We start from the raw sequence: 25,318 nt of genomic DNA, 5'->3' as shown, positions 1-25,318 counted from the left end.
TATATATATATATATATATATTCCTTATTTTATTTGTTTTCTTAATTGTTAGCACATTGGGGAAAAGTCCGGGAAAGACTATATTCATTCTCCATTTTAAATTATGCTATAATATGCTTTCCCAGAATTCGCACAAAGCAAAGTATTACATGACAAATGGCATAGTCCAGAAGGCTAAGTCATCTATTTACTAGTGCGGGGTGTTTGAGGCAGTGAGCATCAGCGCATTTAGTTTATTCTCTCTACTATGTAGGAGTAATCCCCGTAAGATTCTGAAATGGAATATGTTGTTATTTTTCTTTTTCTGGTTACAATTTATATTATTTTGAACAAAATATACTTTGCAACTAGAAGTAGACAAATAGAGACTATAAGTAATATAACGAACAGAAAATGAGTAACCAATGTATATGCAGTAGCTCACATGCCTGTTAAAGAGAGTGAAAGTTGCTTTACTGTTTGAAACTGTACAACATGTTTACCCAATGTTGTTAGTGTAATGCAGGGGTGGCCAGTCAGATGCAAAGAGCCAGAAAAGATCTGTAGTGAAGTGTAAGAGTCACTATCATGCGCACGCCAGAGGCGCACGCGCAAAAATGGGGGCATGGCCTAGTTGTCACAAAGCCACACCCCATTTTTGTGCGCACACCTTTCGGTATGACGTTTGTAGGAGTATGACCTTGTGTCATAATTACATTTTTAGTCATGTAGTACAGTGCCACATACATATAATGCCCCAGCACATTGCCACATACATATAAAAATGCCCAAAAATGGGTGCGTCCACAGTGCCAGATACATACAGTATATGCCGCCACTGTGCCAGATACACATATATCTCCACAGTGCCAGATACACATATGTCCCCACAGTGCCAGATACATATATGCCCCCAGTGCTAGATACATATATGCCCCCAGTGCCAGATACACATGCACCCACAGTGCCAGATATACATGCCTCCACAGTGCCAGATACACATGTCCCCACAGTGCCAGATACACATGTCCCCACAGTGGCAGATACACATGTCCCCACAGTGCCAGATACATATATGCCCCCAGTGCCAGATACACATGTCCCCAAAGTGCCAGATATGCCCCCAGTGCCAGATACACATGTCCTCACAGTGCCAGATACATATATGCCCATAGTGCCAGATACACATGTCCCCACAGTGCCAGATATGCTGCCAGATATTCCCCTAGTGCCAGATACACATGTCCTTACAGTGCCAGATATGCCCCCAGTGCCAGATACACATGTCCCCACAGTGCCAGATATGCCCCCAGTGCCAGATACACATGTCCCCCCCAGTGCCAGATACACATGTCCTCACAGTGCCCCCCCCCCCCCAAGTGCTGCTCACCGCGCTGCCCTGGCTGCTGCTGTTTGTGAGGGGAGGGAAGCGCAGTGTGCGCCTCTCCTGACCCTCAGTCTGCGGTGGCGGTTTTGATCTCCAATTAGGCGCCGGTCCGTGAGCCAATCAAAGCTTGCGGTCTGGCAGCCAATCAGGAGCCTTAGCTGCCGTTCCGCGAGCTCTGATTGGCTCACGGGACGGCGCCATTAGAAACGGAGAAGTCCGGAAGCTGGAGGCGGGCCGCGGGAGCCGACCGAGCTGCATGCGCAGGAAGAAAGAGTCGCATGCAGCTCGAGAGCCGCGGGTTGGCCACCGCTGGTGTAATGTGCATTTGTATACTTGTACTTTGGACCCATAATTTTCCATATCGCTAACTATTGTGCAGGTTTCTTTCTAATCTCTCATCTCCAACTTTTCCATCTCTCTCTCCTATTCCTCCTATCTCCTCCCTATTCTTCCCCCATTTCTCCTGTCTTCCCCCTATTTTTCCCCTCTACCCTTGTTACTGCTGTTTCTTAACTTATTCATGGTTTCCTTATCCTCTCTACCTCCATCTTGTATGCCCCCCCCCCCCCCCCTCGTCTCCTTTTTCTTGATAGGGCTCAAGTCGCACACTCACCAACACACGCCTCTTAAGAATTGATAGTGTTAGCAGCCGAAATGCCACCCTCCTGTCCTGTAGCCACCCGTCATGTGTAGCTGTCACCGGAGTGGTCCAGACAAATCTAGTGGATATCAGAAGAATTGGGGTAGTTGTATATATTGCAGCCATTTGTGGCTTTTGGGCAGGCTCTATGTCTGCAGCAGCACTGAGAGTTCTGAGTGGGGGCAGGGCCTCTCCTCCTCATCTCTAGTGCGCAACTGCTAGACAGAATGCAAGCTGATTATATAAAAGATAATACAGATGTACCCATGCTCATCTTTGCTGCGATGCGGCATGATGCAACACTGCTTTATTCATGGCATGCCGGGCTGTGACTATTCGCAGTTGACGATCGTGCCATTAGCTTCTAATTCCATTATGAACTAATGCAGCGATTGCCGGCTGTGAATATTTGCATTAAGCAAGCGGTATTGCATCATGCCGCATCGCAGCAAAGATAAGAATGGATACATCTGTACATAGATGCAGGAGAAATAAATACATGATTATTTACATTATAATCCTAAACACAATGTATTGCAGTAAAGAGAATGTAGAGTGCACTCTCTCATAATGATTGCTTCATCTATCTATATTTCCAGTGTTGGAGCCAGAAGATCAGCTTGCTGCACTGCAGCTTCTAATATACCTGCTACCTCCTTGCAACTGTGATACTCTGCATAGACTGTTGCAGTTCCTGTCTACCGTGGCTAGCCATGCAGATGACACAGTTGATAAAGATGGTCAAGAGGTGAGAGAACAGTGTTTATATTGTGCACATTACATTATAACTCTCTTACTAGACACAATGTTCAAATAATGTACTAATATAAAATTTATTTCAGTGTACCTGAAACCGTTTCATCAATGCTAGTTTTTAATGTAGAAAATGCATGACATGTACATAAATATATGTATTTAAAGTAAGTTTAATTATTTATCACTTCAAATAAAGGTGGCTCACTACACTGTACAGTGGGCTAGATGCACTATAGTGGCACGGATCGTGCTGGTATAGCTCTTCCTACTTCGCCTTAATTCTAGAGACGGAGCAGGAAGCAGTAGTGACAAGCTGTATTAACATCTCGGTTGCCTTTGGTGATGCCTGTCTGAGCCCATATCGCATCAGCCTAGTGGTGACAGCCCAGCCGGCTTCACTGGGCATGCACAAAATCATAAAAGCTTTGTGAGATCTCTAGTGCAGCCTGGGGCCCGGCAGCCTTGACAGTGCTGTGAATGGGGCATGGTACAGCTGCAGGTGACATTCATACATGGGCTGGCTCATCGGCATACCATCTTGTAGATAGCAGTACCTATAATGCCGGGGCACATAGTGCCCCCAACATTTGTCACACACTGGTACAGTAATACATGGGGGAGAAGGGGTATCAGCGCACATAATGTGCGCTGATAACACTATACCCTATAACAGCTAATGATACATCTCCCCCAATATATCACATTACTTTCAGGGGTTGCATTAAACAATATTAATGGTAAAAGGAGCAGTATATTTGTAGAACAAAAAAATTAGGTTTATGGGACCAAATGTGATAGTTGATCATGCTTTAGTGTCTTATTTTACCTTGCGCAAACTATATGCTTTTGGGTTCCACTATTATCATCATCATTATTATTATTATTATTATCCTTCAGTTTTGAAGCACCACAATGATCTGCAGCATCGAAGAGTGAGGAAAACAGGACATACATAAAACAGTCATTTACAAGTTCAACAAAATACATGCAGACATGAAAAAAAGGGTAGGGAGGGCCCTTCTCATCAGAGCTTCCATTCTAATTGGAAGAGGGCACAGCTTTGTGCAAGTGTGGCTCAGGGATTTATTCAGGTTTGTTAGCAAACCAAAAAAGCACACTAATGGGCAAAACCATGTTATACTGCAGGTAGGAGAGATGTAATATGTGCAGAGATCTAGATGTCTCCACTTGTTCACTTATCCACTCTTTAGAAGGTGTGATGGGCTTTGCAGAGTTTAAAGATTTGAGGCCCGTGGGAGATTCTCTAAAAAAAATGTTACGTTGGTAGGGGTACAGGTAGACAGAGATGTAACTAGGGGTGTGCCAGCGGTGCCTTGCCCACATTGCATATGTGCATACACCATCTGGCAGCACCACCCACACAGCTGGCCACTCACTCACCGCCTCCCGCAGTAATGTGTAATCGGGACTCTACCTGCCGTAATGTGTAATAGGGACTCTACCTGCTGTAATGTGTAATAGGGACTCTACCTGCCATAATGTTTGACAGGGTCTCTACCTGGCATATAGTGTGTAAGTGGCGCTTCTGTGCAGCGTCATTTGAATAATGGAGACTACTGTGTAGCGTAATATGAATTGGTATTATTTTGTGACCACGCCCCTTCACCATGAAGCCATGCCTTATATTTTTGACATATGACGCTGGCCCTATTTTAAATATGGGGGGTGGAGGGCACCAATGCGGTTTCTTGCACACAGAGTTTCATGTAGAGATGAGGAGCCATCATTTTCAGTATCGCTATGTAGATTAAGAGCGGAGTTATAGTGGTTTTGATTTTGTAGGCCATAGAGAGCCAGTGCAGTGATTAACAAAGTGGAGGGGCCACAGAGCAGATGAATCTTGCTGTGGGATTTAAGAAGGGGTTGAAGTGACTCATTTTATGTATGTATATGATTGTGTATACATAGTTACTGTTTCAAATGTCTGTTCAGTTGGAATTGTGAAATTTAATAAATTGTTTAAAAAAAAAAAAAAAGAAGTTGTTTGAAGTGTAGGCTAATTAGGTGAAAGGAAAGTCAGCTAGGAGCAGTAGCGAAGGCAGGAGATAATGAGAGGATGCTTAAAATTCTATCATTATTTTTGTAATTTGGGTAAGAAAATGGAGTATTCTGTTCTTAGATGGAGGTGACAGGACTGGAATAGAGACTGCATGTGAGGAATAAAACAGATGGCAGAGTCAGGTGTGAAACCAATGCATCAAGCTTGAAAGACTGATGCAATTGTGGTAGTACTGATGGATAGAAAGAGCTGAAGAGAGGTGGTACTTTGGGAGTCATACTGTACCATCATTACTGCACTGATAGTGGACTTCAGATCCACTGCTGGAAAATAAACTAGAGTATTCATTCATGTTTATTTGTTTTCATTTTGTGTATGCAAGAGACAGCACTCAGGGTCTTTTAAACAAAATGTATTGTATTGTACTGTATTCCAATAGTCAAATGTATATGCAGTCGACGTTTGGTGCCAACACGTACCATCATCAGACAGTACCAACAGACAATGCTATATCATGCTGAACTATGTAACATTGTCTGTTGTCTGCCTGTACATTTGACTAATGGAACGCAGTATTGCATTTTGTGTAAAACACCCAGAGTGCCATCTCTTGCATATCTTGAGGATTTGGGCAGTAGTTACTAACCTGTGACTGGACACCAGTTCGGAAGCAAGGCCGTACAAGGAGTAGTATGTATACATGTATAAATAAATAAATATAAATATAAATATATATATATATATATATATATATATACTGTGTGTGTATATATATATATATATATATATATATATAAAACATTTTTTTTTCTCATAACACTGTTGAATAAATTAGTGACAGAAAACTTGGCGATATGCAAAGTCATGATTTCCATGGTAACTTTACTGGTCACTCTGGATTCTAGATTCTGATAGTGAGTATTTCAAGGTTTATGATTATCTGTTTAGTATTATTAACTTGTCTAAGCAATAAACAGTGCTACTCTGGACATAGTAGTCGTCTTTGCTAATAAAAATGCTATTATGTGCATTCTTTTCATTTCTTGTACTGTCTAATGTGATTTTTATTAGATAACTGGGAACAAAATGACTTCATTAAACCTGGCAACAATATTTGGGCCTAATTTATTGCACAAGCAGAAGTCATCTGACAAAGAGTTTACAGTTCAAAGTACTGCTAGAGCTGAGGAAAGTACCACCATTATCTCTGTGGTGCAGAAAATGATCGAAAATTATGAAAACCTCTTTATGGTAAGAAAAAAATGTAGCTAACCCAATAATGAAGTTGAAACATGACAGTTGGGGTGTTTATACTCTTTGTATATATGTATTTCCATGTATTAATACAGGTTGAGTATCCCTTATCCAAAATTCAAAATCCCACATTTTTGGGTCCCCTACTGAGATAATGACATATATATTATATATTATGTATATATATATAGATATATTATATGGATATATAATATAATTGATATGTATATGTGTCATTATCTCAGTAGGGGAACCAAAAATGTGGGATTTTTAATTTTGGATAAGGGATACTCAACCTGTATTACTTCAATGCTGATGTTAACTACAACCAAAGATCTGAAAATTATCATGTAAAAACTTACATCATTTAGAAAGTATATTGATGGGAGCAAAAAAAAAAAAATGTTGGTCTTTGAAAACTGCACCGGTTTTCTTCAGCTGGTTTCAAGTGACTGGTACAATAATATGTTTTTTTTTTTCATTATGGAAGGTACTTAGACAACAATGTATAATTTTCATGGGGTGACACAAGTATCTGTTTCTGCTTTATCTGTACTATGTGATATTGCTACATTTAGGTCACCAGCTGTCCGCAGTGACATTTTATATACATATTCCACGCCTCTGTATTACCTAATCCTGTAATTTACAGTACGTTGGATTTTTATTCTTTATTTTCTGACAGCACCTTATACATTACTGACACAGCAAAGCTGAATATTCCTTTCGTTGCTTTTCTTCTGATGTTTGTAACCGGGAAATAATAACAATGGAAAAACATTACACAACTTTGTTTGATGTGCAGCCAATTACTTCACTGCTTCCCATCATAAATTGTGTATTACAAATAGAGAGACAGGGAAAAATGCATTATTTTTACAGGGTTATTAGCTCATTATTATTATAATTATACATTTATTTATTTATTTTTATTGTTTTGGGGGAAGGATTTGGGTGGGCGGGGGAGTAAAGATCAATGTGAATACTTTCAGTTCTTTCTCTACAATATTCCAGCTTTTTAATTAGTAATTTGGTAACAATGTCATTGAGAATTAACTATATTACAGTATAATACATAATTGTCTGTGCACCCTCATGTTGACTGTTAGCAACTCATCAGCCATTATTTTAAAGGGCCATCCCAGAAGTGTTATAGAGCTGACTGGCGACTATCTGTGCTCTATGGTGAATTAGCTGATTACCATGGTAAATTTGTATCTTGTAATAAACTGTTCTGAGGAAAACCTTTTGTTACACACATCGAGCAGTTCCCACCGATGCCTCAAACACTTACCTTCGGAGGTGTTTCCTTTGACTTACCAGTGATGGACAAGCATAAAAATCTGAGCATTTCTGTCTTCAATGACACCATCACAGACCACCATAGGGAATAAAGCCATAATGCAATAGGGCGCCTTCCTGTAATCCTACATAATGTAATTTGCACAATCATTTCTTCGTAACATAAATAACATGACAATTATTCTTTAAAAAAAACATTGAAAACGAAATAACACTCTTTTATTCCTGACACCTTTGTCATTTATAGTCATGAAAACACTATTAATTTATGGACTCAATCAATTCATAACTGCACAAATTAGTAAATCAAAACATGTTCTCTCATATAAGGTCAAGCCATGTGTAGCAGTGTCTAACCCTGAGAGTTTTTTTGTAAAAATAATCCTGTAAAAAGGTCAGCGGCAAGTATTTGCTTGTGCATTTGGTGTGCAAAAGGTAGATGAGTGTTAGTGGTCGCCTCTAAAGAGCATCCCATTTACAGTACCTACCTGGGACAAAGGGTCTCTGCACACCCTGCAGTGCAAGTCATTGGAGCCCTTCTCCCTGCAACACTTATTTCACATATTTAACTCCCACATAAGAAGAATCTGAAAGGACACAGGGAATTTGAAGGCACTAGGATGTCACCACCTCCCTTAGATTTAGTAAAGGCTCTGGTAAAGTATTTCCATCCATCTAAATCTGTGGGGGGATAAAGTGCTAAGTAACCCAAATGGAGTTAAATACTATATGAAATGAGAGACTTTTAGATTAGATTAGAAAACTATTCTCTCATCCCAACGTATAAAAGCCAAAGTGCTTGAAATTCTCAGTATCAAGGTTTTAGCTTCACATCACCAGACTTTTTTTTACCATTTATGACTATGGATCCTATAAAAACATAGGGATGCTTAGCATCTTTGCCTATGTATTACGCCAGTTATCCAGAGGATCAAGTAACGCTGGTTCACCTACAGTACATGAGGTACCTTTGATCTCCATCTGCACAAGGAGAATAACACTTGACCTTAGCCAAAAGCTTGAGAAGTATTAAGGTACAGCAGACTGGGGGGTATATGCAATTGCAGTCGAATTCTCGCCCAAAAAAAAATTTCGACAATGCAATACAGTACAGTACTCCTCCAGGGTACCCCGGCCAGGGGTGACTAGTTGGGTATTTAATGCCACGGCCGCAGGGAGCGGTATAAAAGTGTCCCCCGGCTGTGGCATTATCTGTCCAGCTAGTGGAGCCCGGTGCTGGTACAAAAAATACGGGAGACCCCTACTCTTTTTGTCCCCCGTATTTTTTGCACCAGGACCAGGCGTAGAGCCCGGTGCTGGTTGTTAAAATACGGGTGATCCCCTGTCATTTTTTTTCCCCGTATTTTGGCAACCAGGACCGGCTCGAAGAGCCCGAGGCTGGTTATGCTTAGGAGGGGGGACCCCACGCAATTTTTTGGGTTTATTTTTACCGTTTTTTGTACCATCTGAAAAGTCGATTCAAAATCTGTCAATTAGTCCGTTTTTCGACAGCGGTACTGTCGAATCCGGTTTTTATTTAATATGTCGAATTCCGGCACCCGCCGGCCGGAATTCGACGGTCGAATTGTGTTGAATTTAAAAACGGGCGAAAAATTGCCGCAATTCGCCCGGAATTGCATATACCCCATAATGTCTATCAAGTCTAGCCCTGGATGTTTTGCTATAGTTTTAGGATTCACCATCCAGCTACATTATGTGATATTTCCACTATACAGATTACTCACGACATTCCTATTAAGATTGTGAACTACTGCATTCTAAAGGTTCTCAAGTTATCTACCTCCTCCATCCTGCTCAATAACTGATTAAGAGGATCACTGTCTAATACTTCCACAGACTTCCAGGGACAGTGGGGTCTTGCAGTGTATGCAGGTTCAAAGCGGTCATCTATCAACTGCATCTACCAATATGTTTGATATTGATCCTATACCAGTTTCAATTAAAATATTAATGAACACCCCACTTCCATTAGGGCCTCATATAGTGTGGCACCAGATGGCCTGAGGTATCACTCGAATATTCACAGCAAGTGTGTGGACAGTTTCTTGTAACAGGATAGGTGTTGACTGGCTACACACTAGAAATAAAAGGACAAAGTGGTTAGGCCGCCCCTTTGTACATTATTAGCCGCTCCCCAATCATGTCACTGCCCTCTTCTTTTTGGGGGCCAGTCCAGATGCCTTGAGACTACCAAAACAGCCCCACTCTTTCCCCACTTCCAGCTTCCGGACTAAAATTTGCGGCCCATTGTCCCACTCCCATCAGTTGCAAAATAAAATCTACAAAAAAAAATAAGTCATAATGGCAACAAAAAATAAATAAATCACCTGGTCTCATCAGCCTGGTGTGCCGCCGGTAGGCACGTGCCTCACGTATTCACCACTGAACTCAGACATACTGAGATGAAATGGGTCTGGACTGAAAGATCGACAATGAATAGGTCAACACCGTATGGCTGACAGAGTTAAAAGGTCGACAGGTACACAAAGTCGAAAATGACAATGGTCAACACACATATAGTACCTGTCGACCTATTGACTATTTATCATCCGCCACCCGATGAATTGCTCTTCCTCCTAAACATTTTAATTATGTGCTACACAAAGCTTGCCTTCTGCCTCCAGCCATCATTTATTTGCAGACGCTCTTTGTTACAATAACAAGAGTGAGCTGCTCCAGATCCCTGGTCACTGGTAAGGCACATGAGAACGCGAAAGAGAACACATATGAAAAATATTTGTATGTTAATTAGCTTAACTTTATATTTTTATGACTGAAATTTAAGCTCATCTTGGACTCCTTTTTTTATAGAAATCTATTTTGTGGTCATTTTAGGTCCCTGCTGATTTACAGAATGAAGTTCTCATTAGTCTTTTAGAGACTGACCCTGATGTAGTGGACTATTTACTAAGAAGAAAAGCTTCCCAATCCTCGTAAGTAAATATGTTTGTAGTTTACTTTTTAATTGTGCTGGGAATGTTTTTATTTTCAGTGAAAATGTTTATCAGGCTCCAGTTGTTGGTCCCCAGTGTTTTTGGTTAGTACTAATGAAGCCATAGACATAGGGGATCATTGTTGTAGAATGTAGATAAACAGTCATTTGTATAAATACGCACTGCGCTCTGTATTCTTAGCACTCCGTTTCCTGTTTTTTAAAAAATATTTATTTTAACATTGGGTTAGTGTGTGTATAGGGGGTAATTCCAAGTTGATCGCAGCAGGAAATTTTTTAGCAGTTGGGCAAAACCATGTGCACTACAGGGGAGGCAGATATAACATTTGCAGAGAGAGTTAGATTTGGGTGGGTTATTTTGTTTCTGTGCAGGGTAAATACTGGCTGCTTTATTTTTACACTGCAATTTAGATTGCAGATTGCCTTCACCACACCCAAATCTAACTCTCTCTGCACATGTTAAGTCTGCCTCCCCTGCAGTGCACATGGTTTTGCCCAACTGCTAAAAAATTTCCTGCTGCGATCAACTTGGAATTACCCCCATAGTGAGCATGGAAAGTCAAAACTATCCTAAAAAGAACAAATTTAGAAGATTCCACCTGTCGCATAAACTTCACAAGTTAAAACATTCTTTTGAATGCAAAGTATGGAGTACAGGCCCAATTCATGTGCAGAGAGAGTTAGATTTGGGTGGGTTATATTGTTTCTGTGCAGGGTAATTATTTTTACACTGCAATTTAGATTTCAGTTTGGACACACCCCACCCAAATCTAAGGATGTGTACACACGGTGAGATCCTTGCTATGCCCGATTTTCACTTGCGATTTCCCTTGAACTCCCCGGAGCCCAGATAGCACAGATTTTGACTTACTTTTCTTGAGATATGGACTGTGTGTGCTTATGATTTTGGCTTATGTGAGATTTTGGCTTATGTGAGATGTCATTGACATGTGAGATGAACTAGATAGTACACCGATCTAGCAAGGATTGACTTGCCTGCACAGTCTATCTTTTCAAATCGGGATCACAAGGTGACTTTCACCTTGCGATCTGCACTAACTTTTCTTGCGATTTTGACTATATAGTCAAAATCAAAAGAAAATATCTCACCGTGTGTACACACCCTAACTCTCCCTGCACATGTTATATCTGCCCCACCTGCAGTGCACATGGTTTTGCCCATTAGAGGAAAATGTTGTTTTGCAATCAACCTTGAATTAGGCCCACAGTACTGTAGGTTTAATATTTATTAAATCTATTGCCAATGCTCTGTGCAAAATGTACAGTAGGTTCAGCTGTGTTTCACATAGTATGAAAATACTAATATGATTTAAAAATATCATAGAAGAGATTCAGCAATTTATTTGACACAAAATAGAGCATTTGGTCTCATGGAAGTGTCAGCAGCTATTCAGCCATTTCATCCAGCTTGCTTTTTATTGGCCACAGCATATACTGAAATGTCCTCATACACTTTTACCATAGTCACACCAAAAAGCCATTCTTAGCAAGCCTGGCAGGGCTGCTGAGAGTTGCCATGGCCCTGAGTACTGGTGGGCATGGCCAAATCCATGGAGGTTTGTCCACGCCCCCTCAAAAACATTTTTTAGAAAGAATAGTACAGATGGATCCATGTTTATCTTGGCCTTTAATAGGATTAACTGTGCCAGGTCAGTCAAACTTAATCCCCTGCTGTAATGATTTAATCCCCTGATGTATTGTTCTGTGTATTGTATTGCAGCTGAGAACAATAGATGAAAGGCTTATGTTAATAAACCATGGTGCGCCTAGGCGCAGCAAAGAAGTCAAGATAAAGGTGGACCCATCTGTATGTGCAGTCGCTGATCCCCATCAACAAGCCTGGGCCCATGTAATTAGTACCCGCTCCCCACACTTTTAGTGCCTTTGGCACCATACTAAACAGTTGGGACGTAGTTAAAACTCCCCGGACGGGATCCCGGCGGTCGAAATACTGACGCTGGAATCCCGACCAACGGTATAATGCCAGAGACAAAATCCCAACTGGATCCCGGCATCAGAATACCGACACCTGCCATTCCTAACCTTCTACCAGCCAGGCGTGCTTGCATCCTGCCGTGCGCGGATGGTGGGGATAGGTTTAGGTATTAGAAGAGAGGTTAGGGTGCATGGATGGGAAGAATATGGGTAGGTACCGTGGAGGGTGGGTTAGGCACTTGGAAGGGGAGGTTAGGGTTAGGCACTGGGGAGAGTTAGGGTTAGGCACCACCGGGAAGGGTTAGGGTAGGGGTCAGGGGAGGGTTAAGGTACTTTTGGAGCGACTGTCTGGATTCTGACCGCCGGCATCCCGTCCATCGGGCTATCATACTGAACCCACAATCGGCTGCAACAAAACCACTTAACAAAACTGCACTGATTCATTTTATATGCTACACTTGTACATCTGTGTACGAACATGTTTGAATCTGTATAAGAAGTGCTACAATGCATTGGCTGTGCCTTTTTTTCAAATTCCACTGTATTTCATCTGCAACTTTGTACACTTTTAAAGCTAATTCCTGTGTGTTTAAAGTCGCAGCCTTTTGTCTCTGGAGTAGATTAAGTGGTGTTTTTCTGCGTCTGTGGAGCAAATGTAAAGAAAAGGTCGTTATGCTACCATCAGTCTATGTGGCTTATTTGTGCCTGGTGCCGCATGGCGCATTAACACTTATCTATGAGGACACATCTGTTTTACATATTGGACAGCGGCCACAATGTTGTCCAAGATTTTTAATTTCACTTTGTGGAATATTGCTGATACATGAAACAAGAGCCCCCCTAATTTTGTGTGATATCATGTTCATGTTTGGGAGAATACTAATTCAGACCTGATCGCAGCAGCAAATTTGTTCTCTAATGGGCAAAACTATGTGCACTGAAGGTGGGACAGATATAATGGGGTATATGCAATTGCGGTCGAATTCCCGAAATTGTCGAATTTCGGGTCATTTTCGACCAAAAAAAAAAATTGCCTATGCAATTCAGTGCTTTCCGACCAAAAAACGGACTTTCAAAATTCGACTTTTTGAAATTCGAATTTTTGCAAATTCGACTTTTCTGCAATGATACAAGTGCTGCAATTCGCCAAAGCATATTCAATTCAAGTTTGGAAATTCGACAGCAGTGCTTTTAGACAGCAAATTCGTCATTTTCAATCCGCCACACTTTGGAGGGTGAAAACAAATAAAAAAAATTTAAACATGTTTTTTTTTGTGTTTTTTTTTGGGGGAATAGCAGATCTATTTATATTAGAAGGGTTTAGGTACTTTTTTTTTTTTTTTGGAGGCACAAATATTATTTATATATTTTTTAAAATATTTTTTATTTATTTTTTTTATGCTGGAACGGTAAAATCATTAAAAAAAATGGCGTGGGGTTCCCCCTCCAAAGCATAACCAGCCTCGGGCTCTTCGAGCTGGTCCTGGTTCTAAAAATGCGGGGGGAAAATTGACAGGGGATCCCCCGTATTTTTAAAACCAGCACCGGGCTCTGCGTCTGGTGCTGGTGCCAAAAATACGGGGGACAAAAAGAGTAGGGGTCCCCCGTATTTTTAACACCAGCATCGGGCTCCACTAGCTGGACAGATAATGCCACAGCCGGGGGTCACTTTTATGCCGTGCCCTGCGGCCGTGGCATTAAATATCCAACTAGTCACCCCTGGCCGGGGTACCCTGGGGGAGTGGGGACCCCTTCAATCAAGGGGTCCCCCCCCCAGCCACCCAAGGGCCAGGGGTGAAGCCCGAGGCTGTCCCCCCCCATCCAATGGGCTGCGGATGGGGGGGCTGATAGCCTTTTGTGATAATAAAAAGATATTGTTTTTTCCAGTAGTACTACAAGTCCCAGCAAGCCTCCCCCGCATGCTTGTACTTGGAGAACCACAAGTACCAGCATGCGGGAGAAAAACGGGCCCGCTGGTACCTGTAGTACTACTGGGAAAAAAATACCCAAATAAAAACAGGACACACACACCGTCGACAGTAAAACTTTATTTCATACGTCGACACACACATACTTACCTATGTTCACACGCCGACATCGGTCCTCTTCTCCATGTAGAATCCACGGATACCTGAAAAGAAAAGTTCAATATACTCACCTCAGCCATGGTCCAGAGATAAATCCACGTACTTGGCAAAAAAAGAAGACGCAAATACCCGACCACTGGACTGAAAGGGGGTCCCATGCTGACACATGGGACACCTTTCCACGAATGAGACCTGTCAGTGACAGCTGTCACAGAAAGGTCTCTAAGCCAATCAGGAAGCGCAACTTCGTTGCGCTCACCTGATTGGCTGTGCGCTGTCTGTACTGTGACAGCGCATCGCAAAGCTGCTCCATTACTTTCAATGGTGGGAACTTAGCGGCTAGCGGTGAGGTCACCCGCCGGTCAGCGGCTGACCGGCGGGTGACCCCACCGCTACCCGCAAAGTTCCCACCATTGAAAGTAATGGAGCAGCTTTGCGATGCGCTGTCACAGTACAGACAGCGCACAGCCAATCAGGTGAGCGCCACGGAAGTAGCGCTTCCTGATTGGCTGAAGGGACTTCAGTGACAGGAGTCACGTGGTGTCCCGGCATTCGGGAGAAAGGGGTCTGATGTGAAAGCATTGGACCCCTTTCTAGTCCGGTATGGAGCGGGTGTTTGCGTTTTTTTGTTTTTTTACAAGTACGTGGATTTATCTCTCTGGACGTGGATTTATCTCTGGACGCTGGAAGGTGAGTATCATTTTTTCACAGGTACCCTCGGATCGTCGGAGACCGTGGCAGTCGGCGTGTCAACATAGGTAAGTATGTGTGTGTCGGTAGTGTGTAATAAAGTTTTACTTGTCACGTTGTCTGTGTCCTGTTTTTATTTGGGTATTTTTTCCCCAGTAGTACTACAGGTACCAGCGGGCCCGTTTTTCTCCCGCATGCTGGTACTTGTGGTTCTCCAAGTACCAGCTTGCGGGGGAGGCTTGCTGGGACTTGTAGTACTACTGGGAAAAACAATATCTTTTTATTATCACAAAAGGCTATCAGCCCCCCCATCCGCAGCCCATTGGATGGGGGGGGACAGCCTCGGGCTTCACCCCTGGCCCTTGGGTGGCTGGGGGGGGGCCCCTTGATTGAAGGGGTCCCCACTCCCCCCAGGGTACCCCGGCCAGGGGTGACTAGTTGGATATTTAATGCCACGGCCGCAGGGCACGGCATAAAAGTGACCCCCGGCTGTGGCATTATCTGTCCAGCTAGTGGAGCCCGATGCTGGTGTTAAAAATACGGGGGACCCCTACTCTTTTTGTCCCCCGTATTTTTGGCACCAGCACCAGGCGCAGAGCCCGGTGCTGGTTTTAAAAATACGGGGGATCCCTGGCCAATTTTTCCCCGGATTTTTAGAACCAGGACCAGCTCGATGAGCCCGAGGCTGGTTATGCTTTGGAGGGGGGACCCCACGCCATTTTTTTTTTCGGGTTTTTCCCGTTTTTTACCGTTTTTTAAAATCGCGGCAAAATCCGCCAAATCGGCCGATTTTCGCCCGCGACTCTGGCGAATCCGTTTTTCATTGAATATGGTGAATTCCGGAAGCCACCTTCCGGAATTCACCTGGCGAATTTAGTCGAATTAAAAAACGGCGAAAAATTGCCGCGATTCGCCGTGAATTGCATATACCCCAATATGTGCAGAGAGAGTTAGATTTGGGTGGGGTGTGTTCAAACTGAAATCTAAATTGCAGTGTAAAAATAAAGCAGCCAGTATTTACCCTGCACAAAAATAAAATAACCCACCCAAATCTAACTCTCTCTGCACATGTTATATCTGCCCCCCCCCCCCCCCCCCCCCCCCTGCAGTGCACATGGTTTTGCCCATTAGAGAACAAATTTGCTGCTGCAGTCAGGTCTGAATTAGGCCCTAAGAGTGTGCTTGTTGGTAAACCAGTATGGTAATAATATGTAAACTGTTATTGTAGAAGGTTGTCCTGCTTCAAGTACTGACTAGAGTGCAATATCTAGATGTATTTCTGTTATTAGAGTTGCCAAACGTTTGATATATGGTAATGTGGCCAGTATATGGTACAGAGTTGAAACGCCTGGGTTAGTGTTTTCTCTTTCTGAATCTCCAAATGGGAACCGTTCATTGTAAATGATTGCTAAATTTATACAGTATCTGCTTACAGCAATAGTTCTTATCAGTATACAGAATCGTGTTCCTCTGTCTAAGGTATTACAGGAAAGAAAGGAAAAATTACACTAGACAGTATTTTGTATCCAAGCGCATACTGTACGTCATAGAATCAGATTTTGGCTTCCTTCCTGACACCTATCTGTCCAGAGAGTTCATTCACATGTCACTATAATGATGAACCTCACTGTCATATGTGTTGTTTTGGCTTCCTTTCTATTGTTCTTCAGTGAATCCCAGTTCTGTTACCCATTACTTGCAACTATTACTCAGGGCTAACTGTTGTCAAGTCTTTGAGTAGGGAACAAAGGTTACAAGACAGCCCACCCAAGCCATAAATTGCATATAAAAGCAAATAACAGTAGCCTTCCTGATTGCAGCCCCTGAAATACAACATGTACAATAGTGGTGTGGGCTACACACTAACTGATATGTACCATAGCAACAGGTTGGCTTAATGTAATCATAAAATGAGTCACAACACCCACACACCTTCAATGTCACAATGACTAAATAACCTATTCAGTGGATTATAATGAACCATAACCAACATTAAAACGGTACAGAACGTATCACCGTATGTGGTATAAAATAATAGGCTTCAGCCTGCATAATATTTACACCTTGTCTTTTAAATCACAGCTGAAATGCACTTTTAGAGCGTTGGAAAGAATAGACAAAAAAAATCTTTCTGGAAACATGGGGGTTAAATAGTTCACTTAGACATGCCTGTAATGTCATTCAGTTACGTTTGCTTCATATTAAATGCAACTATTGTTAAGCTTTAGCTAATGCTATCTTGCCGCTGGAAAAAGTGGTTTCCAATGATTGCTAGAGTTGGCCTAATGCTGTCCCTCGTTCAGTTTTGCCATGTACATACAGCGGCAGGAATGACTCATATCTGATAAGGTTTAGTCTCCATAGTCTTTACGAATAAGGGTTCATATATTTATTCTCCAGTCACTTCACACTCTAATCACCTTTCGCTTACATTATACTATAATCTACTTATATGTGGCAAATCTCATCACTCGCCCCAGTCCTTTTCAGCCTCTCCTTCATTATGCTGCCAGTGTCATCCTTCTGTCTACTTGCTCTTCTGATGGAGATCCTGGTATCTGCACTCCCGTCAAACAGTGACAGCACCCCCCTCCACGTCCCCCCAAACGGCTGCAGACTGTCAATTACATGTGCAGTACGAGTCCAGCGCATGCACAAAGTACCACACATTGGTACTTTACAACATTATGCCCACTTGCGTCAGGATCTGAATGAGGCCCAGTGTCCCAAAGAGTATCTGCAGGTGTCTCCATAAAAAACATAGCACAAAGCACTGGCCAACAATCCATGAGCAGTGATAACAGTTGAGGTGTTAAAGTAGTACAAGTGCAGCTGTAATACTTGTACCATTTGCAAGGGAAAGCCTTGCTCTGGCATAAGCAAGTCTTAGTGCTGGAAGGGCTAATATTGCAAGTAAATGTTTGATAAATACAACATAAAGAACTTAGGGGGACATTTACTAAGCAGTGATAAGAACAGAGAAGTGAGCCAGTGGAGAAGTTGACCATAGCAACCAATCAGCACTGAAGTAACATCTATAATTTGGATACTATAAAATTATACAGAGCTGGTGATGGGGCAACTCCCTACTGGCTCACTTCCCCGCTCTTATCACTGCTTAGTAAATGTCCCCATTAATGTCTGCAGAAAATCTTGTATTTGCTGGTGATAGGGCTTTTCATCCTTTGCAGAGGTCATGGGGAGGAGCATAGATGCATGTGTACGAGAAGAGACTACCCACTTACTGATCAGAGCGCCCACAACAGTGCAACACTAACCAAGTTTGGCATTAGACAGCCACAGTGTGCAACTGTGCGGGAAGCTGTATAGAGCATGCAGAAGTGGCTCCCATGTGTTGCACTGATCATGTGTTGCACAAAGGATGCATGTGTCATTTCTGTACAGGACCACCTAAGGCTCAGCTGGCAGCCTGTTGTACCTATGGACACAGATCTGGTCAATTATGTGACTGGCCCAGGGGACACATGACACTTTTGCCCCCCAGTGTCATTGTGAGCAGTACACCCTACTGTAAATACAGGTAGCATAATGGCATTCTCATTTGTGTACGGACAGCCCTAGACTGCCCTGTGTAATAATGAGCAGTGATGATTTGCGCATGGACACTCTGACATAAGCTGTCTGGCATTTGGGATTTCAGGAGCTTCATCTACCCTCCCAGGGCAAAGGAAGATTTCCCATTGTTTGGGGATTTTACCAGACAATGTGAGATGGTAGGCAACTATACTTTGGATGTGTGTTATGAAGCACGTTGGATGTAATCTGTAAAATGCTATTGCACATTGTAAAAATTACATCAAAGTGCAACCTCGTACTTTTGAACACATTGTCAGGCTCTGTGCGTTCCGCAACTATTTTCTGCAGGATTAATTCCCACAAGAAGAATTAGCTTCCAGAGGATAAATCCCAGAGCATGTTCAGATGGTATTCTTGTATTGCATCCCATATTCTGGCTTGTTCTCCATAATTACTGCACTATTTACGGAGTCATCCCGCTCGTTTTTTAGTGCTCCCGTATTGAGCAGCCATCCTACAGCTTTGTTTGCTGTGTTCTGATATCCAGTGACCTGACTCCTGTTGCTGACCCCTCTCTTCCCTGAACTATATTGATATCGGACACCTTTGATTGGGGCTTGCATTCGGATATTCTGTCTTCCGGATCAATAAAGCCCACTTTATCCCGCACTATTTGTCTCATGAGCCCCTTACGTCTACTCCTACACCATAGCCACCACAGCTCTCTGGTACACCTTAAGCCTGTGTTCAGTTTCTACCATCATCTGTGAGTCTGCTTCACTACTGTCCCTTCTGCATCTAAAACCTGTGGTCTTCTGCTGTTCTGTGCATCTCAGCCCGCTCTACAGCTTCTACAGCACATGCAGCTCCTGCAGCTTGTGACCAGCTTCCATGTTCTCTGTACCTCATCTTTTCAAGACTAACTGTTGTTACAGGCCACTGGAATCCACCCACTACTTTTTGGATAATAAAATCGCTTGTCACCACATCTACATCAGTGCCATTTGTGTTGTGACCCATCCCTTTTAGTAAATACAAATCTTTTCAGCCTTGCTTACAGCTTGAAGCATATTTTCCCACTCTCTTGGAATTTCTGGGAGACTCTTGAACTTGGAGGCAGTTCTCCTGGTTGCCTGGATAGTGGGCAACTCCCCTGCAGCCCACTAGGGGGCATGATGACACTGTTTGCTATTAATTTGCCTAGCACCACTGCACAAGGCAGCAAAAGGCAACAATGTGTTGCAGGGGTGGTGCCGCAGTGATGAGAATTGTAGCATCTGCCTCTCTTACCTTGATGGATCTCCAGGAGGCTTCCTACCAAGATTTGGTAAGTATGCTTCAGTAGATCAGAAGAGTTAGAGGACTCTACTTTGTGTAAAAGGCTTCTCCACCAGTCTTCATATCAAAGGTTTGAAATTTGTCACATTAATTTATAGGAAACGACCTGATCCAGACTAGCTTGGAATTGGTGCAAACTTCAAATAATTTTGCAGAGTGGAAATGTCTGCACTATACCACAGTGAATGGCCCTAACATTGTGCCGTCTTCACCACGGGTGTGGTATTGAAAGTCGACAGTAACTAGGTCGACAATGTCTAGGTCGACCACTATTGGTCGACAGTAACTAGGTCGACAGGGTGTCTAGGTCGACAGGGTCTTTAGGTCGACATGTTCTAGGTCGACAGGTCAAAAGGTCGACATGAGTTTTTCATGTTATTTTGGTGTCGTTTTCTTCGTAGAGTGACCGGGAACCCCAATTAGTGCACCGCGTCCCCTCGCTTCGCTCGCCATGCTTCGGGCATGGTGCCTTCGCTTCGCTCGGCACAGATTACCGTTTCAATCGTAGTCCACGTGGATCATTAAGTATGAAAAGGTTCAAAAAAATTAAAAAAATTGTGGAAAAACTCATGTCGACCTTTTGACCTGTCGACCTAGAATGTCGACCTAAAGACCCTGTCGACCTAAAGACCCTGTCGACCTAAAGACCCTGTCGACCTAGACACCCTGTCGACCTAGTTACTGTCGACCTAGACATTGTCGACCTAGTTACTGTCGACTTTCAGTCCGGATCCCCTTCACCACTTGCACTCATTTCAATCAACTAACTACACAAAATGAAATCTTGTTTTCCATTGGTCTCCAACATCTATATTAATAAGATCCTCACATCCACTGAAAACTTTTGTTGTTCCAGAATAATACACTAATGCACTTGTGTGGACTTGGTGCATTATTGCAAATTCATATTAATTGAAGTATAATTGAACCAGTGTGTCTTGATAATCCTATACTTACTGTGCCTCCATGTCTATTTTGATGGTTTAGAAAACAGGTTTCCTAGGTACCCCCACTGCTATTTAATAATACGCCACATAAAAGGTAGTATGTCCTAATTCTCAGCTCCTCTGTGGTAAAAAGCAGTCGGAAGTGTCTGGTACACTATATTATGTTTCACACGCCCCTCAGTTAAAACTTAAAACATTAGATTAGTTACAGAAAAAGTGACAGATACAAATGCAGGCACCTACAGATGTAGCCTTGCTCATCTATCCTCCGTGTGGCGTGTAGTGCGAAAAACTAGTCGTATTACGTTTATCTGTACCATGTCACAGCGTGGAGTAATCAGTCACAGACAGCTCTGCTAACATTGGGTGTCTGCTGCCAGAAATGCATCTTATATGTATCTGTATGCAAATAGGATGCACAAATTAAAATGATATGCGGCATGCTTATATTCTGTGTGCGAGAGCGGCTGTATCTGCATACGAAATGCTATGTTACAGTGATTTCCAGGAAAACACTGTAATGTATAATTCCGCAAGCAGATACATCTGCAATCTTACACTGAAAGCTGCTTCTGTGTCCTATTTGCATAGTGATGTGTGTAAGATGCATTTATGGCAAAAAAAAGATGCCGACATTAGCAGAGCTGCCCGGGAACTGACCGCTCACTCATGGTGCTTGCAAAATGCTAACATGCTTTACAAATGAACATGCCTTCTGGGTTCCCTTCCGCCAACTAGAGCCAGCATTAGCCATTCACTTACATACAGTGATGTACCGCCTGTGTTGTGTTTTCATTTACTAAGCAGTACACCCAGTCCGTGAAATCACAAATCCCACGGGGGAGGGGGGTTTTCTATGAAAGCAAAGGGGAGGCCTTGGAAGAAGTACAGTAAACTCAGACTCATAAAAAGAAGACTTTCGTAATTTGAAAAGCCACACTTTTATTGTTTATCTGTGTAAAAAGTAGCATTCACAGCAGTCTATACATGAAGCATGACAGAACTTGTTTTGGGAAAATTATAAAAAAAAGCTGTGAATGCTACTTTTTACACAGATATACAAGTCATGTGTGTCCGTTGCAGGAATTGAACCCTAGCTCACGGGCATGTTAACCATCGGCAATACCATTATGCCAAGAGAGCCTTGGAGACAGGCAATGGATGACACCTGCAGTGACATAGTGATGTCGTTCATTGGAATTATTTTGTTATATTGCTGTGTCCCAACTCTTCCGCTGATTGCAATGATTTTTTTTCCTCATACAGGGCGGGATGTACTAAGCTTAGAAAAGTGATAATTTCCATGTGATAAAGTACCTGTCAATCAGCTCCTAACTGCCATGTCACAGGCTGGATTTGAAAAATGACAGTTAGGAGGTGATTGGCTGGTACTTTATCACAGTGAAATGATCACTTTTCTAAGCTTAGTTCATCACGCCCTCAGAGTGATGTGTAGAAATCTGAACTGCTTTTCTTTGTGTGCATTGGAGACACTGAGCAAATCTACTTATTGTAGCGATCATTTTATACAGCACACCAGGGGAGCATTCAGTTGCATGGCATGTTGTCACTTCACTGTGTGACTGCCATTCCAGTGATTGTAGTTTTCATTAGTGGAACAATCGCCATCCAGCGGTGAAACTGTGTATTGCATGCTGTGGATCCTCTTGCACCTTATCACGCATTACTTCTTGCGCTATTTGTATGGTGCGACTAGGATGCCTGTATGGTGCAATAGCATCAAAGTTGAGCGTTTCAAAACTAAACAGTATTTATAGTTTTAAATTACCATTAAAAAAAAAAAAGCATCTGTTCAGGGAAATCTCCCAACCTTTCTGCTAAGACCCACGCAAACCCTTCTCATAAAATCTAGCTGAAACTAGTTCCTTCATGATTTTATGTATCCCAGGCAGCTATGTAACACTAGCCTAATGCAGGAGATATCACTGAAATCTCCTGAAACACTTTTTTCTCATACGTCCTAGAGGATGCTGGGGACGACATCAAGACCATGGGGTATAGACGGGATCCGCAGGAGACATGGGCACTCTAAAGACTTTTCATTGGGTGTGAACTGGCTCCTCCCTATATGCCCCTCCTCCAGACCTCAGTTTTAGAAATGTGCTCAGGTCGACTGGATGCACTCTGAGGAGCTCTACTGAGTTTCTCTGAAAAGACTTATGTTAGGTTTTTTTATTTTCAGGGAGATCTGCTGGCATCAGACTCCCTGCTTCGTGGGACTGAGGGGGCAGAAGCAGAACCAACTTCCTCAGAGTTTCATGGCTCTGCTTCTGGCTGACAGGACACCATTAGCTCCTGAAGGGAACTGAACGCTAGCCGTGTCTAGATGTTCACTCCCACAGCACGCCGTCACCCCCCTCGCAGAGCCAGAAGTCAGAAGACAGGTGAGTATGAGAAGAATGATCTTCAATCAAGTAAGTGTCGGCTGAGGTGCGGCGCGGCTGGTGGGAGCGCAGCGCGCCATTGCTGCCCACACACACAGGCACTGCAGGGGGGGGGGCGCCCTGGGCAGCAAGAAAAATACCTCAAACTGTCTAAAAGGGGGCATAAGATGCCGCTGGCACAGCCCTACCCCGGCCAGTATAAATAATAAGTCATATACTGAGTGTAAGGATGCGCCATTGAGGGGGCGGAGCTACTTTCTCAGGCAGCCAGCACACTACTCAGCGCCATTTTCTCTCCTCAGGCTGCAGAGAACACGCTGGTCCTCTCCTCCACTTCTGACAAGTACAGGGTGCTATAAAGGGGGGGCACAAAGCGATTGTGGTGCATTTGATAGTATATATTACTGTTTAAAAGCGCTTTTGGGCTGTGGACATACTGTGTTCACAGGCAATACTGGCGCTGGGTTTGTGAACTGGCTGCTCCTATCCTGTGTCCCTCTGACAGATTTTACTGTGAGTCTGTCCCCAAAATAAGTCCTAGTGTGTCTGTGAGTGTGGTGTACACGTGTGAGGCATGTCTGAGGCAGGGAGTTCCTCCCCAGAGGAAGCCATTTTAGGGACACAGAGTTGTAATGTGGTGGCGCTACCGGCACACCAAGAGCCTGCATGCGTGAAAGAGCTACGTGACAGTATGCATCTTATTAACTGTAGATTGGATAAGTCTGAATCTAAGGCTGCATGCTGGAGAAAATCTGTGGAAGATGTGATTTTTCAGGATACTATTATTCCTTATGCGGGCGGCCCCTCTGGGTCACATAAGAGACCATTTGCAAATGTTGTAAACACTGATACCGACACGGATTCTGATTCTTGTGTCAACAATAGTGAATCCAGAGAGATAGATCATAAATTGACAAAAAGTATACAATATATGATTGTGGCTATAAGGGACGTGTTGGAGGTTACAGAAAGCACTCCTGTACCTCAGGAGAAAGCTTATTTATGTAAGGAAAAGAAATCCAAAGTCACGTTCCCTCCTTCACACGAACTAAATGCTCTGTTTGAAGTAATGTGGGTGAATCCTGATAAAAAAATTCGTATTCCCAAAAGGATTCACATAGCTTATCCTTTCCCAGTTGAAGACAGGAAAAAATGGGAGTCACCCCCTGTGTTAGACAGTGCACTTTCCAGGTTGACAAAGAAGGTAATTCTCCCTGCTCCTGGCACGGCTTCTCTTAAAGAGCCGGCAGACCGCAAAATGGAAGTGACATTGAAATCCATTTATGTTACCAATGATACACTCCTCAGGCCCACTATTGCCTGCGCATGGGTGAGTCGCGCTATTGAAAAATGGTCAGATAGCTTGTCATCAGAAATTGACACGATTGATAAAGATGAGATACTCCTTAAGTTAGGGAATATCAAGGACGCTGCCGCCTACATGCTGGAAGCAATGAAGGATATTGGACTCTTGAGTTCACAAGCCGCTTCCATGGCAGTATCGGCTAGACGGGCCTTATGGATTCGCCAGTGGAACGTGGATGCAGATTCCAAAAGAAACATGGAGGCTCTCCCATATAAAGGTGAGGCCTTATTTGGCGATGGCCTGGATGCATTAGTCTCGGCGGCTACCGCAGGTAAGTCAACATTTTTGCCCTCTGCGCCTGCACCGGCAAAAAAGACCTATCACCCGCAAATGCAGTCCTTTCGGCCCAATAAATACAAAAAGACGAGAGGTTCCCCCTTCTTTGCAGGTAGGGGAAGGGGAAAGAAGCCCACACTGGCTCCAGATTCCCAAGAGCAAAAGTCTACCCCTAATTCTGCAAAATCCCCAGCATGACCCTGGAACTCCCTTGCGGGAGGCCGCTCGGGTGGGGGCACGTCTCAAACTCTTCAGCCAGGATTGGATTCTGTCTGGCCTGGACCCCTGGGTGTTGCAAATAGTATCCCAGGGATACAAACTAGAGTTTCAAGATGTTCCCCCATGCCGAATTTTCAAATCGACCTTGCCAGCTTCTCCGCCAGAGAGAGAAGCAGTAACAGCGG

At 43.2% G+C, this 25,318-nt stretch overlaps 1 protein-coding gene across 3 annotated transcripts in view; it reads left to right on the top strand.

Annotated features, from left to right (window-relative positions):
• The window catches only part of ARHGAP6 (Rho GTPase activating protein 6), a 401,534-nt gene that overhangs the window by 353,600 nt on the left and 22,616 nt on the right, over positions 1–25,318 (top strand). For all 3 annotated transcript variants that reach the window (XM_063953494.1, XM_063953492.1, XM_063953493.1), the window contains 3 exons: positions 2,606–2,754; positions 5,854–6,033; positions 10,195–10,292. In XM_063953494.1, the coding sequence (XP_063809564.1) occupies positions 2,606–2,754; positions 5,854–6,033; positions 10,195–10,292 (427 nt within the window). The remainder of the gene's footprint in view (positions 1–2,605; positions 2,755–5,853; positions 6,034–10,194; positions 10,293–25,318) is intronic.

This window comes from Pseudophryne corroboree, chromosome 2 (genome assembly GCF_028390025.1).
Source record: "Pseudophryne corroboree isolate aPseCor3 chromosome 2, aPseCor3.hap2, whole genome shotgun sequence".
NCBI classification, from domain to species: Eukaryota; Metazoa; Chordata; class Amphibia; order Anura; family Myobatrachidae; genus Pseudophryne; species Pseudophryne corroboree.
Note: the sequence above shows the minus strand (reverse complement) of the source record. Positions and strands in the feature narration are given on the sequence as shown.